Source organism: Perca flavescens, chromosome 6, assembly GCF_004354835.1.
Source record: "Perca flavescens isolate YP-PL-M2 chromosome 6, PFLA_1.0, whole genome shotgun sequence".
Classification (NCBI taxonomy): domain Eukaryota; kingdom Metazoa; phylum Chordata; class Actinopteri; order Perciformes; family Percidae; genus Perca; species Perca flavescens.
The window spans coordinates 20,710,085-20,726,779 of NC_041336.1; the positions used below are offsets into that span (position 1 = coordinate 20,710,085).

General features: G+C 42.4%; 2 protein-coding genes across 2 annotated transcripts; one reads left to right on the top strand and one right to left on the bottom strand.

The window, feature by feature from the left end:
• Positions 1–7,819: 7,819 nt before the first annotated feature.
• LOC114557055 (hairy/enhancer-of-split related with YRPW motif protein 1) lies at positions 7,820–10,006 on the top strand. The gene is made up of 5 exons (XM_028580315.1): positions 7,820–8,061; positions 8,205–8,277; positions 8,389–8,472; positions 8,607–8,688; positions 8,796–10,006. The coding sequence occupies exons 1-5, from the start codon at positions 7,961–7,963 to the stop codon at positions 9,398–9,400; spliced, it is 945 nt and encodes a 314-aa protein (XP_028436116.1). The 5' UTR covers positions 7,820–7,960; the 3' UTR covers positions 9,401–10,006.
• Positions 10,007–11,256: 1,250 nt separating this feature from the next.
• On the bottom strand, positions 11,257–15,446 carry stmn2a (stathmin 2a). Its single transcript, XM_028580317.1, has 5 exons — positions 15,345–15,446; positions 13,367–13,462; positions 13,013–13,185; positions 12,692–12,883; positions 11,257–12,562 (listed from the first exon to the last, which is right to left on the bottom strand). The coding sequence occupies exons 1-5, from the start codon at positions 15,361–15,363 to the stop codon at positions 12,503–12,505; spliced, it is 540 nt and encodes a 179-aa protein (XP_028436118.1). The 5' UTR covers positions 15,364–15,446; the 3' UTR covers positions 11,257–12,502.
• Between the last annotated feature and the right edge of the window lie 1,249 nt (positions 15,447–16,695).

Consider the following 16,695-nt stretch of genomic DNA (forward strand, 5'->3'; position numbering starts at 1 on the left):
TACTGTACAAACACAGCTCTGAGCGGCAGCACACTGACTCATTCTTCAGTGTGTGTGAGAACGGAGGGGGACCCCTTTCAGCTCCTTTGTGTTGGTGTCTGTCAACAGTGTAGTTGGAGGCAGAGCCCATTGTGGTGGCCAGTGTTTCGTATTGACACAGGGCCTCACTCAGCTTGTTCCCAGGGTCCAACCTGAGGACTTATGAATAATGGAGAGAGGATCCTCAGGGCCAAGGGGGAGTTCACAAGTCTGACTGGGCTCGTTACAAACCTAAACTACAGCTTTATAAGCCGGCAGGTAAAACTGCGGTCATGGCTGCTCATGTTGACGGTGAACTTTGCTGCAACTCCCTGCAGCCAATGATCTGACACTGTGAGAATATGGCAGGCGGGTGGTGCTTTTTAAAGTACATTAAATAAAAAGTGCACAACAAATTTAAATAACACCTATTTTCAGATCATGTACTGTAAGTCTTTTACACTTTGAGTATGTTCATGGTATTCCCCTTCCTTCTAAGCGGAAACTGTCTATTCTGTTCAGGGTAAGCCTTTGCCTGAGGTAGGGGATACATTTCCTCCATGTAGACATCTATGAAAGGCCTTTTATCAGTGCCCTGCTATGCCGTGCAGTGCCCTGCTACACCATGAACTATTACAACTACTATTTCTAGACATAGTTCCATTATCTTTATTGTGACTATAATTGCCACCGTTCATCGTACCCCCAAGCAGCACCGTCAGACAACCGCCCACCAAGAGCCTGGGTCTGTCCGAGGTTTCTCCCTAAAAGGAAGCTTTCCTCACCACTCGAGGTTTCTGCCTAAAAGGAAGTTTTTCCTTACTGTTACACTAAATGCTTGCTCTTGGGGTAATTACTGGAATTGTTGGGTCTTTGTAAATTATAGAGTGTGATCTAGACCTACACTATCTGTAACATGTCTTGAGATAACTCTTGATATGAGTTGATACTATAAATAAAATTGAATTGAATTGAATTGAATCAGTGTCTTTCATGTACTAGTTGAGACATGTCCATAATCTGTTTACTTTTTTAACCAAACCCCACAGATGATTTAATCATTTTTAGGAGACCTCTTGATTGATGCACCATGATGAGTCATGATTTTTCATTTAAAACATTTTTCTTTAATTGAAATGTTTTAGTAATGCCATGTCTTTTGCATCAGATTTTAACAATAAAATGTGCTTCAGAATGCTAATTTAAAAAGCCATGCAGAAAATACAGAACCATCACAAACTGTTTCACTGAAAAAAAAGAAACAAAAAATGATAGGAAGATATGTTCAAGTTTGTGCGCTCCAGGCATCAGTTCTGGTCTGGTTCCCAGCAGGTTCCAACCATCTGCTGAGAGGCTCACACGACCTGAGCGACGTGCCCTCTCATCTTTGCCTTTTTACACGGCTGCTGGATGAGGGGAAACTAGAGGCCAGGGTGGGCGCCTATCGTTCAGCACAGCACAGTGTGTGTGTGTGTGTGTGTGTGTGTGTGTGTGTATATGTGTGTGTGTGTGTGTGTGTGTGTGTGTTAGTGTGGCGGGGGTCAGAGAGGTGCCTCTTGCTTGTGTGCTTTGAGCTGTTTCATGCTTTCTGCTTTGATCTTCTCTCTCATCCCTTTATCCCACACGCTCCCTGTGCCTCAGGCTTCTGGTTTGCAGCACACCGACAGTGGGGCTGGAGAGGCATGAGGGGGGCTGGTGACTGCCCCTAACAGAGACACTGCTTGTTCTGTCGATACAGGGAGAGGTGCCCATGGGGCACAGCCACCGGGTGCAGAGGGCAGTGGGCGGAGGGTTCACCAGGAGCTGAAGTGATGCATACTGTACAGTTCTCTGCTTCTCTTTTATGCTCTCTTAGATCCCCCAACAGTGGGCTGGAATTCTTATGTGAAAAACAACTGCCACAGTGCTTAGAGGGCGGCCTCCTGACCCCTTACAACATGGGAAAGTGCACCCCTCAGCTAGTAGTTATATAAAACCAGACAGAGTCATAAGAATCCCTGATAAATTACTTGGCTTTGGGCGTCTCATGTCTCTCTGCATCTCACATGGAACGATTATTTTCTATGGGTCAATATAATATGCTTTCTGCTAAAGCTTTATATAGGCTGTGTTCAAAGTGTTGCCATGTAATCAGTGTTGCAAGAAGTGATAGTCTTGGGACAGCATGACCGTCATCATGTGTCCTGTGTCCCCTCCAGAGCCTGCAAATCCTCATATAACCCCTCACACACACACATGCACACACAGTACCCCCCCAAACCCCACCTGCTGAGCTGGGACTGGAAAACACAAAAGCAGAGGCACAGAGCAGAACCCCTAATTGAAGATTAATTGGAAGGGGGGAGCACTTACCTTTATTTAGACATGTGGTAAGTGTTAGGCTGTGACAATTAAGTCAACCATCTCAGCAGATGACTGCACTTAATATTTCATGACACACTTTAAGGGAGGGGGTTTTAGGGGGTTCTGCCATACAGATCTGCAGCCAAGTAACCAAGACTTTCATCCCTCTCAAGACGATGACAGATACCATAAATATCTGTGGCATCTCCCTGGTAAACTGGAAGGTACTCTCTAACCTTTCCTTTCAATTAAATAATCTTTAAGTCAAATGGACATATGACTGTGGGGTGAACTAGATAGCAGTAGATGCATGTAACAAGGTGTAATATGCCTTTTTAATTTGTTTTTACAATGGATGCTAAGACTTGAAGAAAATGAAGGTCAGTGATGCAGTTACATAGTTTTTTGTACAATTAAACATATGTTGCCAAGGATTGCCAGATAAATAGAAAACACACTTTTATTGTTGTCAGTGTTTCAACGATTTTAACGAAAATTGTCTAAAGACAACAGTAGACATTAAAAGTAACATTATAACTTGATATGGACACAATGATGAATTGTAAAAAGGAAAAGATGAAAGATTGCACAAAGCATGTGGATTATAGAGTAAAAATAATCTATAGAGACAGATAATTGTAGCAATGGAATTAACAGTAGGACTTGGTGGGATTCTGATGCATGTTTGTGTGAGTGGGAGAGAGAGAGAGAGAGAGAGAGAGAGAGAGAGAGAAAGAAAGAGTAAAGGGGCTGTGCTAACAGGCTTTCTGCAGATCACTGGCATTTTGACTGCAGTGGAGAGTAATGGGGCTGGCAGGGCGGAATCGATTACTGGCCACAACAGATTTTCCCACAGGTTGGAGCTTGGGAAAGCCGTACTTTACTGCAGCGCAGACAGCTGGCACAGAGCATCCACTGGGAAAGGAGCCGGCTTGAAAATAAAAAAGAGTTTTATAAACTTGTGACACACCATGAAATGACTCTTTTCTGCTTCTCAGTTCTTTCTGAAAATATAGGTACTCAAAGTCAGATATTTAGATTTGATTCCAAATTGCATCACAAGCCCCCCAAAAACCTTTTGCCTGGGTAATGTGAAGGACTAACAGTTGACCTTCAGCGACAGACCTATTCGAAAACTTAGATTTCCCCTGACAGTGACCAATCATGTCTTGTACACACACATTTTAACCATTTATGTATGTCCACATGAAGAAAAATGTTACAGAGACACAACTATTACAGATGCAGGAGAGATGCTTGTCAGGACTACATCCAAAAGGCAGAATAAAGTTACACACGCACACACACACACACACACACACACACACACACACACACACACACACACACACACACACACACACACACACACACAAACATAAATAATTGTCTACAGCTTGACTCGACTAATAATTCATATGGCTAGTGCCTGTGAGGTTCCCTTTGCGTGATGTAAACCAGAAGATACATTTCAATTAGAGCCCCAAACTTCCCCCCACCTTTGCTCTCTCTCTCACACACACACACACACACACACACACACACACACACACACACACACACACACACACACACACACACACACACACACACACACACACACACACTCTCCATTGATATGCAAACAATGTTTTCCTGTGGCAACACAATGTGTGGCCTTAAAAGTAGCTTGCTCCGCGGTCCTCCTTTCTCTGTGTGGACATCACGTGCTGTCTCCTGTTGCGCTTATTTGGGAAACCAGTCTTGTGATCTGCCTTCCCTCTATTGTAGACCTGCATAACTTAACTGGTAATGGGCAGCATACTGGTAAACCTTATAAACAATATAATTGTCAGGGACCATTGTGAAGGAGTGTGCGCCATTGTGAAAAAACTCATGAAATAGATTTTTATTTATGCAAGTGTGACTCAGGTCATTGACATTTATTTAAAGCCAGCACACAAGGATATCCATATCGGAGTTCAACGTTTTATTTGAATCTTTTCTAAATGCTGTTCATGCCCTGTAATTGACCATAAGCCCTGTCATTGGCAGCTGGTGCTGAGATCCTCGTGTCAGTATTATGACCTGAGGAGTTGTCCTCAGAAAAAAAGATTTAAAAAAAACGTCTGCTAAACAAAGAAACAAGGAAGTCAACATATCCTCCCTGACTTTACCTATCCAAAAAGCACAGGGAGAATGGATGCCAACAAAGGCAGGAAAGTAAAGAATGAGAAGGCGGGTGTATTACAATTAAACAGTGGGAATGGGTCTTAGGCCTGGTTTGGCCCTGCCCAATATAGCGCCTGGGTGCTGACTGGAACCAGAGGGGACAGACAGGAAGCTGTGGCCCATAGGATAACATTGTTGTGTGGAAGTTGTCTGGGAGACATTTCCCTCAGTCAGACACGCTATTTTGGACCAGCATGGGTGGTATTTTCTCTGTCTTATATAGCTCATGTATATATATGCAGCAAAGTTAATACCTTTTTACATACACATCCATTCTGTTTGAATAAAGCATGACAAGGCATGATCTCACACACAGAGAAACATCACCCAGATGCCCCCCCCACACACACACACACACACACACACACACACACACACACACACGCAAGCTTCACTGCAGCAGTTGTTGAATGTCAGGTATAAGATGTCAGGATGGTGTGCACACAGGATGCAGGCACGGCTGCGAGCGTCGCTGCTGCCGACAGCCCCAACGGTTGACATAGTAAATCAATCCTGATGGGAGGGTGGGTAGGACGGAGGCGGAGGGGGGTCCAATGGGACTAAGCCGGCCTCTGTCAGACACACTCAGCCACTCAGCCAGTCAGAGAGAGACTGTGGACGGGTGGGAGAACACTCGCCGGGAAGCGCTCACACGGAGATTGAGTTACCACGGAATTAGATCAGGGCTGTGGGAAACAGCACCTCCTAAACACACTTGCACACTCTCGGTCACACACACATAAACACATGCAGACACACCAGCACACACTCAGGCCACACTCTTGCACACAAAGAGTCACCAAGGGAAACCTGAGGGAAGATTGAGGAAGGCAGCTGGGCACACGCCAGTTTCAAACAAATGCTTGCTTATACCTCTTAGCTTCCTGGCACTGGTTTTAGAGTGGTTTCTTCAAATTGGTGCCGAGTTAGGCCTACTGTCAACAGGCAGACTGGCATGTTCAAGTTTTTAAATGTAGAAGATTTAGAGAAACATGACAATCACAGACAAATGAGCTCTAACCAAACACACTTTTCCACATCCAAAATCATCAAAAGTCAACTGGAGAGGAGGAGGTTGAGAAAATGTTGTGATGCCACAGTTGAAAAGTCAAGGTTTTTGAAAGAAAAATCCTAATTATGTTTAATGGATCACAGGAATGTCAGGGCTAATGTGAAGGACCTTGACAGTCAGGTGTGAGGAGAGTGGTTTGTGTCTGCGTAATGGAGACCACATGAACTTGCCCGTTGTGTAGTAGTGGCAGCACTGTAGAGCCCTATTACCATAATAGCATCATAAACAATACTGAAGTGATCCCAAATATATTTAAGCTGTCTATCAGCAGAGAGTAATGGGAAGGCCATGTATGGTTTAGTCGGTGGTAGAGGGCAAGGAGAGAGCTTGTACTGAAAGAGCAATATAAATGCTTATATGAGAAACACCATCCAGAAAGACAGTGTGCAAGCCTCTGGAGTTTTTCCACCATGGGATTATGCACATGCTAAGGTCTATAAATCGACCAAGTGGGAGTATGGGAGTGTAGAAATTCAAGAAATGGGTGAAGGTAGGCATGATTTTTAGGGAAAGTGTGTGCTACTGACAGAGAGGGGAGGGGAGTGTTAGGGATAGTGTGAAGGCTCATCCACCCTCAGAATGACTGAAGCTTGCATATTGTATCTGTCACCACCGAAACCCCTCTGACATTCTGGGAACAGCGTGCTGGCTTGCAGTTGCTCCTTGGAATCAAGCTCTCATCTGCTTGTCTAGCTCCCAACGCACCAAGTTAACAACTGACCTGATGGACAGAGCAGAGAAACAGCTGCTGCTCTACAAGGTACTGGAAGGGGGGGGGTCACACTCCCACTGATGGCCTTACCAGACATGTCAGACTCAGGATGCAAGAATTATACCAGCCTCAAGTGCTGTCGTTTCCCAGACCTGACATTTGACTGCTGTTTTTATATTGTATTTCATGTATTTTATATGTCTACTTATATAATGGCAGTGTTAAGTCAAAGTAGCAATACCACGCTATAAAAAAACACTCAATTACAAGTAAATATCCTGCATTAAAAGTTTAACTTGAAGTACACAAGTATTGGTAACCAAGTGTCAAAAATAAAAATCATTCAGAATGGCCTCTGGGAATTTTTGGTATTATAGTATTGGATCATGATTATTCAATGTATCAAAATGTAATCAATACTTCAATGTTGTAAATGTACCTAACATACAATACATATAACACATAACAGTGTTTTCTACTAGATCATTCACTTAAAACATGTGCCTTGTATTTACATACATATATTTCTAGATAAATATATGTATATACAGGCAGAAATATCTGCTATCCCTAGAAAATCAGCTAGCAGGGATCAGTTACACAGTCGAACATAAACATTTAAGGTTCCCGTATTTTATATAGTTTGCCCTCTGACCCAAGCGTATTAGTGGGGTCAAAATGTTCACACCTTTAGCAGACCACCCCTGCTCCGCATCCAAAGTGAGGCACTTTTGTTTTGCTGCTTATATGCCTAAGTAGATTTGTATGTTTTTTTTAATGTAGCTCATAAGCAAAACATTGATCAATGGTTTGCTTGTAACTTGAGCTTCTAAAAGCATGTCTGCTTCTCTTTCCCACTACACAGCAGAGCGAGGTTCACTGTTTTCACCCACAGCGGATGAATGATTCCCTGGGAAGGTCTGTCTGCGCCAGTCAGTTGACCTGTTTGCAGTGACTGGGGAGGAGGTGCAGGGGGTTTCCTAGGAGAGCCTGGCAACGCTGACTGACTAATGTTGGGCCTCCCGGCTGATCAATGCTGTTGTGGAACCACACAGCTGACAGCAGACAATGAACAACACACTCTGCTAATGGGCCGTGTGTCCTCCACAACACCAAAGAAGAAGAGGGCTCCCGCTATAGTGGGGGCCTGTTGCTCATGAACTGGGGGCTCAGCAAGGAAAATGGGAACCTAAGGCCAGGAGTCTACTGGTCAGCCTGAGCTGTCAGGCCTCAGACTCACTGCTCTCTTTCAAAAGAAAATACATTTAAAATCATGCTTTTAATACATTTAAAATCATGCTTTTAATACATTTAAAATATCGGTTTAAACCATTACAGAAATTAGTTTCAGCACCTCTATTAGAGATTCCTATTAGAGCTATTTTCCTAAAGCATATTATGTCACTCAAATGCCAGCTCAATTGTAACAGGCTCAACTCTTTTCAAGCACCGCCCACATGATCCCGGGACCCCGCCCCCCTCTCCGTGGTGTGAAAATGATCAGAGCAAAGGAAGGTCTGACGTTTAAACTCTTGCACAGACCCTCTGCTGTCAGTGCACCACCGGAGCGTTCTCTAAAGGAGTAGGCTACTTTTGATCACTGTATGCTTGGAAGCAAAATGAAGCGAAGCCACAATTACAGCTCATCGGATAGCGACCTGGACGACAATATTGAGGTGGAGAAGGATAGTGGCGACGAAAATGGGTATGTTCCCGTTTTATGTTACACATCATATATCATATGTTCTATGGCAGATTTCTACAACATTTCAACTTGCCCATGCCTATTTTAATTTGTTATCTTGCCTTTGTTGATTAACTAATGTATTACTGTTTTACCTTTTTCAGTCAACTTGATTCTCACGGCTCGATGTCACCCTCCACAACCACACAAGTCCAAGCCAGAAAAAGGCGCAGAGGCGTAAGTGAACTCATTCTCTCTGGTGCCAAGTTGCGCACTACTGTTTGATAGATGCATCTGTTTTCCTCCCACCTGTGACTTAAATTACATTGTTCTCTTTACCCATGACAGATTATTGAGAAACGGAGACGTGACCGAATCAATAATAGTCTGTCAGAGTTGAGAAGATTGGTGCCAAGTGCTTTTGAGAAACAGGTAAATGGGTCATTCTACCATTATGGGCAGGCACACATTTGCCCATACATGTTTTTAGTTGTTTTGTTATGGACACTAGATAGGAAATGTCAATATCATTAAAAGTGACACTGTTCTTTCCTATTTCTTTACAGGGATCAGCTAAATTGGAAAAAGCAGAAATTTTGCAAATGACTGTGGACCATTTGAAGATGCTTCATGCGTCTGGTGGCAAAGGTAACAGACCCTTTCTTAGGCTTTGGAAGATAAGTAAATAGCTCCCTAATTCAAAAAGAATATGCTGTGAATCACGTGTCTAACCCCCCTGCTTCCTTTCCTGACAGGTTTCTTTGAGGCTCATGCTCTTGCTAAGGATTACCGCAGCCTGGGCTTCAGGGAGTGCCTGGCAGAGACTGCTCGCTACCTCAGCATCATAGAGGGTCGGGACGGTACAGACCCCCTCCGTATACGTTTGGTGTCCCACCTCAGCAACTACGCCTCTCAGAGGGAGGTGCACACTGGACTGGAACACTTAGCCTGGGGCTCTGCCTACGGGACTCCCCCTGCCCATCTCCCCCACCACCTCCTCCTACAACACCCCCAGGGCAGGACACCTGCATCCAGAAGCAACAGTAGCCCACCCTCCTCCTCTTCTTCATCTACATCTTCCTCCCCCTCCACTGAGGCATCTGGGACATCCAGACTCAGTGTCATGCCCCCCACAGAGACCCTCAGGGTGCCTCCCAGCGGCTCGCTGGCCCTCAGTCTGTCTGTGCCAACATCCAAGCTTTCCCCACCACTGCTTTCATCCCTCTCCTCGCTATCGGCCTTCCCCCTCTCCTTCGGTGCTTTGCCTCTGGTGTCCCCAACAGCCCTCAGCACAGTGAGCCCATCCTCCACCCTGTCAAAGCCTTACAGGCCGTGGGGTACAGAGATTGGGGCCTTCTGAAGCAAACTACTGGACTGAAGGCAACAGCTGAGCTGTGCCCACCACCACAGACTAGCCACCGCAACCTGACTCTGTTTTTATAGCAATCAAACACAGGGGAACGAAGCAAACTGATTTTATTTCATTAGTATCTCTGTATCTCGACATCACTGCAAATTAGGGGAACCCCAATCATTTCCGAAGCTTAAAAAAAGGTTTGAATGAAGGTATACAAGAATAAGGGGGAGGTGTTGATCTCATTATGTCCTAACTCTAAAGAAAGGAATTCTAAATGATTTTATGTTATTCATTGACTAATTTTAGTTAACATGCACTCCAGGCTGAGGACTGATATCATGACGTATGGCCAAGAATAGATGTAAGCACAGATATACTAGAGAATATTTTGTAGACCACATAATGGAACTTCTACACAGATGTCTGTATTTAACATAATGTAGAGTTACTTAATTTGGTCTGCTTCTTTCGTGGTATCAGAACTCATGGAAATTAATAAGCATTATGTGCCATTGTTGGAAAACTAACCACTTGAGAATTGGGAACTTGCATTCTTGTATCCATTTGTAATATTTTTGTACCAATAAATTGAGTTTAAAGTAAAATGTGGATTTAAACCAAAGTTTTTGTTTCTGTTGCATTTGCTCCTTCAACTCTCCAGAATGTTTTGTTATCATAATGTATAATAGGTAGCTATTTTATCTACCATGATGCCACATAGTCCTTTATACAAGCAGACTAACTGCCCTCTAAGTGATTAAGACCTTATCTTCCCAAATGACATATAATCTGCAGGTGCATTTTTGTTATAATCCCATAGAAGTTAATCATGCGATAATAAGGTCCCGGTTATTGACTGAAAGGCAATTCCTTTACTGTGTGCCAGGTAAGTAACCAAATCTGAGAGCATTGTTGCCCTTATGAATACCCAGGAAATCATTAAGAGCCAGAGGAAATCCTTTACAATGTTGCCCTGACCTCACCAGCTCGGGTTGGTCTGAAACGGAGACAATAGTGTGAACAGGATGGGGACATTGGAGGAAAGCGGTTAAAAAGTAACAACAATACACAAGACAGCTGGACCAATAAATCACTGTTCAGCTCCAATGTGTCCTTTCTGGTCCTATCCTAGTGACACAGTTTTTTTATGACTCGGTTTTATCCGTCCATGCAGCACCTCAGTCTTCCAGGAAAGGCAGTCCGTGATTTGTTCCCGTGTGGGCTTAGGCCACAGGCTATTAATAAATAAATAAATATATTACGTATATTGTCTTCCTTCAAAATAACAGTCAAATTAAACCACGATATACAAAAGTGTCTGTATTTAATGTCCTGAGTGCAGATGAATGACACAAACCTTGCTGCCTTTAATGAGGATGTTAAACATCCAAATCATGATTCTCATGGAAAGATTAAACATTAACGATCTAGATTTGAACTGTGTTTTTGTTATTATATTAATATTTGCAATTGGCACATTGTGAACTTTTGCCCTATAGCCTACTTTTGGATCGGTATGGGCTTCAGTTTGTTTTTTTGGCGTAAAAAAATCTGCCACTGCCACCTAGTGGAGGAACATTGTTTAATACAAGCCTGATGGATGACTCATTTTGTATGTTTATTACATGTTAGTCTAACCCTCAAGGAATAAGCCTGACTATATTTTGATTTATGCCATGGTACGCAATATCCCAAATTGAAATAACACTAGACTAAAACACGAATGAAAAATCAACTAGGGGAAAACGGCAATTCTCAGGATGTGTAGATAACTGATTTTTATTTGGCAGTTTACATTTTCCCTCCTCTTTTAGCACAGAAAAGTATTAGATGGTGCATGCCATGTTCACAGAACCTCAAACCTTTATTCAGCAAAGCTTTCACAGAGAAATATATGAAGGGAGAAACACAAGCAGCAGAGGATGCAGGCAGATATCAGTGGTACTGTATATTAAAAAGAGACTAGTTCAGTGTGCTGAATGTAAAGCATCCGGCATTCATTCTCTATCTAATCCCCTAAAGAGAGCAGAGGCTAATGGTGCCTTGTGGTAAATTTGCATTCACACACACCCACACAGACATACATTATGTTCACACTATCAATATCAAGATGGGAGCAACAGCACATTCCACTGTCCAAGACAATATGCATGGGACCAGTATGGTGTCATAACATTCAAGAGCTTAATGCTCAAATACTGTGTATGTAACAGAGCTGCTGATTTAGCTAAAGATGGAATCATTAGGAAATGGCGCTGTCAGAGTAAGAGGGAATCTGCAAGTGTATAAACAGTTGCTCCCCTTTGGGCAAAGACATTCTTAATATCAATAAAGCACCTATCAAGTTCATTATCAAGCTCATTTCAGAGGAGGTGGACACTTGATAGATCTGTAGAGTTTGGCGTATTGTTAAGTTCCAAGCGTGCGTGTTGAGAATGTGTGGGTGTGCTTGAGGAAGATACAGATGGGATACGTTGATATCTGGAAGGAGCCTGTGGTGTAAGTACACCGACCGTCATTCTTTACAAAGACACAGAAACATCATCATCATGACATCATCAGGAAACACTGCAAATGTCAGTCTACAGCCAACTCACAACACTGACGGCTTTCACAAGAAAATGGTTGTAGAGTCAAATTCCAAGAACTGAAACGTTAATCAATCACAAACAAAATGTTTGAAATTGTACAGTGCAGTACAGTACAAGCCTTGTATGTACTTCACCTACCATGATAAATAGATAGATAGATAGACAGATAGATAGATAGATAGATAGAGAGATAGATAGATAGATAGATAGATAGATAGACTTTAAGAAAAAAGTATTTACAAAATAATAGCCATAATCTCACTCATTTTTTTTCGAAAATCAACAAATCCATTCAACTCTCAAGATGTGTGTTATTGATGTTTGTATTCACTGATTATACTGATAGTGGTGAGTACTGGTGGTGTGGTGTGGTGTGTTGTGATGTGATGTGGTGGTGAGGTCCTCGAACCTCTCGGCCTCTAGGGTTGGGTGTCTGTTCAGAGGAGGGTGAGGGCGGGGCGGGACTGGATGGAGGGACGTTGATGGACCATGGAAGTCAGGACTTGAGTGAGGCTCATGCTGTCAGCTCTTCTCTCAGCTCTTTGTTCTTGCGCACCAAAGCTGCATGTCTCTCCTGAATGCAGCAGAACAACAGAGAGAGAAATGTTAGTCAGCTGCAGGCAGCGCCCAAACTCTGCTATTCTCAGTCTGAAGGTGGACACAAAGAAGAAACACACACACAACAAATTTCTGCATTTCTCACCTTCTCCTGTAGACGCTCAATCATGGCTGCCAGATGGGCGTCACGGTTCTCCTTGATCTGCTCCATCTTCATCTGGAGCTTCTCCTCGGCCATCTTACTGAAGTTGCTGTTCTCCTCCATGGCCTTTAGCAACACGTCCCTCTCATGGTCTCGCTTTTCTGCCAAAGCCCTCAACACCTGGGCCTCCTGAAACTAAAATATGTAGAGCAAAAAATAGGAAAATAGACCAATTGATTCATTTTGAACGGTTTATAAAATGTGTTTCCTTTTTTCTTCTTTTTTTAAACACCCAAAGCTATTTCAAACAGGTAAAATACTCACCTTCCTCCGGTCTTCAGCAGCCTCCAGTTTCTTCTCAATGTCCTCCAAGGAGATATCTCTCTTGGGGGGTGAGGGGAGGCTGTGGGTTACATCTGACACTGGAGACAGAGGCTTGAGAATCACCTCAAAGGCCTGGCCAGAGGATCGCTTGTTTATAGCTTTTACCTCCATGTCTGTAAATCAGACAATCATGATGATGACACCAGAAAAATCAATGTCCAATAACACAATATTTCAGTCCAACAATATGTCATTATTACTAACGTCTGTATTTACAGGATGAATATATACATCCATGGGGGCAGGCAAATATATTTGATCTGATAGAAAATCAATGTTTGAGCTGATCCATACCTTCAAACTCACACACAAGCTTGTTGCGTGACTCTGGGTAGAAGCAGGAGCAGATGAGGGAGAGGACGGACAGCTCCTTCATCTTCTCTTTATATGCTGTAGGAACATAAACACACAATAGCATCTTATGAAAACAGTAAAACACACCTCATTACCACATATCACTGTACAAACAATGTCACCAATTAATAAATATACTTGAGATATTTCCAAATTAAGATATCACAAGTTAGGAAAGGAACATTTGCACAATAAAACAATTAGCATCAGATGTGTGTCTGTGCCCTGTTGCTTAATAATTTATTGATGATATGGATAAATGTATAATATAAGGGTGATCAAACTATGATTCTTTTAATGGATATTATACAGTAGACATTTGTGATTCATTTGAATCATCAAGAAATCAGAGTGCCTTGTCTTATTCACTTGCAATAAGATGAGTGATTAGACAGGCTTGTGCATCAAGTTATTTAATTTCCTGTTCAACTCTCAGCTAATTGTCCCGTCATGATCACAATAATAAGAAACATTTATATCTATCTGTCTTATCGCGACCTTATTGTGGAGTGTTGCTGTCATTGCTGTCAAATACAGCCGATTGATAGTCTTGACTTTTTATACTAGATCTGGGGTAAGATGTGCTTTCAACCAGTTCCTTACGGACTATTTTTAATCTCATCTGCAAATTCTGTCACTTTTTCCATGCTCTCTCCTGTATTTGACAAAGTGCCCACCTGGCTGTTGAAAGAAGACTACAGATTGTTAGTGCTGCTAAGCCTTCTGCTGCAAAGGCCAGTGTGTAAAGCGGCCCCTTGCTGCAGGGCTGGCCTGCCTCCCACCCTGCCATGCAACTGTCTCCTCCACTATATCTCTGCCACCACACATAACATAATGAAGCCAGTCTGCAAGCCATCAATACATTTATTTTTTTTTTAGATCATTTTTTTTATTAGCATCCTGCTACATTTTTGAGAAACCAAGGTTGAGGGTTGTTTATACATGTTAAGGCAACACTAATGTTTTAGATACAGAGGCTAAAGAAACCCATGAAAACAAATGTGCTAAATGCCTGGCATACAATAACTGTCCATCAGAGGAGATGACTAATGCAGGCTATACAGTCTCATCTGATCATTTAAGATCCAGTGTGCTAACTCCTACGATTAAATTTGCATTTGTTCATATGCTAAAAGGTTGTTTTATTGCGAAATAAATTGCAGCCCATCTTGGCACGAAAAGAAATAAGAAAAAGCTACAGGCACAAATCAAAGGAACAATCCAAATAAATGATCAGATGAAACAATCGCGTTCAGGATAAATATATATAATATATATATATATATATATATATATATATATATATAGCCTATAAAATAACCATAGCAATAAACAAATCAAAGTAATATAAAAGCAAGACGGATAAAGCACTCTCAGCTTTGCTGTCGGCTAAATGGTGGGCAGCACAGCATCTTGGGTGGGGTCCGTCTGCATTATGCTGCATGTTGGGGCCGCTGTAGCATGAACCGCAGGTGCGGCGTTGTAAATAAAGCTGTCAAGGGCCAGTCCATGTTATCTGATTATAAACTGTTACACAATACAAGATCAAAGCAAATGAGCACTAACACATTGACGTAGATGAGGATAATGAAGGAGACATTTCAGTAACCTAATGACGGAGGATACTTGCGCTTGTAAGCCCATTCTTGCGGTCTTTATTACCAGACTCTTTTAGCTGAGACAATAGGCTCAGTGTCGATAGAGAAATATCAAGGTGAGTGATCTTAGTTGTAATCATTCAAAACAGAATATTTCTGAGTTGAGCCATTACAGACGCACGACCACCTAGACAATACCAGGCCGACATGGGCTTTAAACAGAAAGGAGCTGTCACAAGTCCATCAATCCATCCATCCATGGGTTACATCCGTATACATTCATGCATCGGTTTAAACATGACCTGTCTGAACACGCTTACCGGTTGCTGTTTTGGCCATGGCTGATGTATTTCTCCGCAGAGGATGCTGTAGCTCTGTTCAGGTGAGCGGTGATGCTGCTTAAGGCACTGAGTCAGCGAATAGACCGGGCTAGGATCGGATGGCAAACAGGAGGTGGGCACGCACGGGAGCGCGCAAACAGACCCTCCTCTCGTCCTCTGACGCGCAGAGCGATTTTCAGCATCCTACATGTATGTGACCGTATAGCCGACTCAAATGTGGCGAAAGCGCAGACACACAAGAAAGTCGATTAATATGTTCTCCAGACCGGATAGTTGCGGTTCAGTGTATCCACATTTATGAGAAAATTGCCTATAGGCCTATCTCAATGGATAGCCTATTTGTAAGTAGGCTATTTGTATTGTGTTTGCAAGTTGACAGCAACGATGTTGTCATCTAAACGATTTAAGATGTTCACATAGCTGACTGATCAAGATTATAGGCAAATGTTCTTGAATGGGCTTAAGGGAAGAACTAATACCTTTGTTTATCAGCCAAACAGTGTTTCAATAGCGATCATCTTCAAGAACTTCAGTTACTTTGTTTTAAATAGTCAGCAGTGTTCATATCGTTGGTCATACTGCAACAAACCACCTGCTTCACATAGAAAAAGCTGTAGGATGTACCTGTGCTACTTTTATGAGCCAGAACATAAAACAAACAACTTCAGACTGCATGAGGATTTATTAGTGATAATACAGTCAGTGGATTTTTTGTCTCTGAAAATAAGTGACGTTTTTTTTTTGCAGATTTTAGCTTCTGAAACTTATAAAAGAAATTGAGAAGCCTAATTGTAAAAAAACAAAAAACATACATTTTGCAGAACAAAATATACACATTTTGCAACAACAGATACCAACATAAGACACTAACTTATCAAAATCAGTGTAATTTCTTTTGGTTTTCAATAAAACTTTTTACATTCTATTTGAGCTAATTTTGCTACAGCACCATTGTAAGCACAGACATACCAAAAGTCATGAACCAGTTTTATGTATAAGGAACCTTATATGTTGCATAAAACAGAGGCTGCCTTACATAAAGACATTTGGTCGATATGCTGCTACATAACATTTAAGACTCACTTAAAATGTCCCATGGCATGAACATTTCACTTTATGAGGTTTTTTAACATTAATATGAGTTCCCCCAGCCTGCCTATGGTCCCCCAGTGGTTTGAAATGGCGATAGGTGTAAACCGAGCCCTGGGTATCCTGCTCTGCCTTTGAGAAAATGAAAGCTCAGATGGGCCGATCTGGAATCTTCTCCTTATGAGGTCATAAGGGTAAAGGTTACCTCCCCTTTCTCTGCTTTGCCCGCCCAGAGAATTTG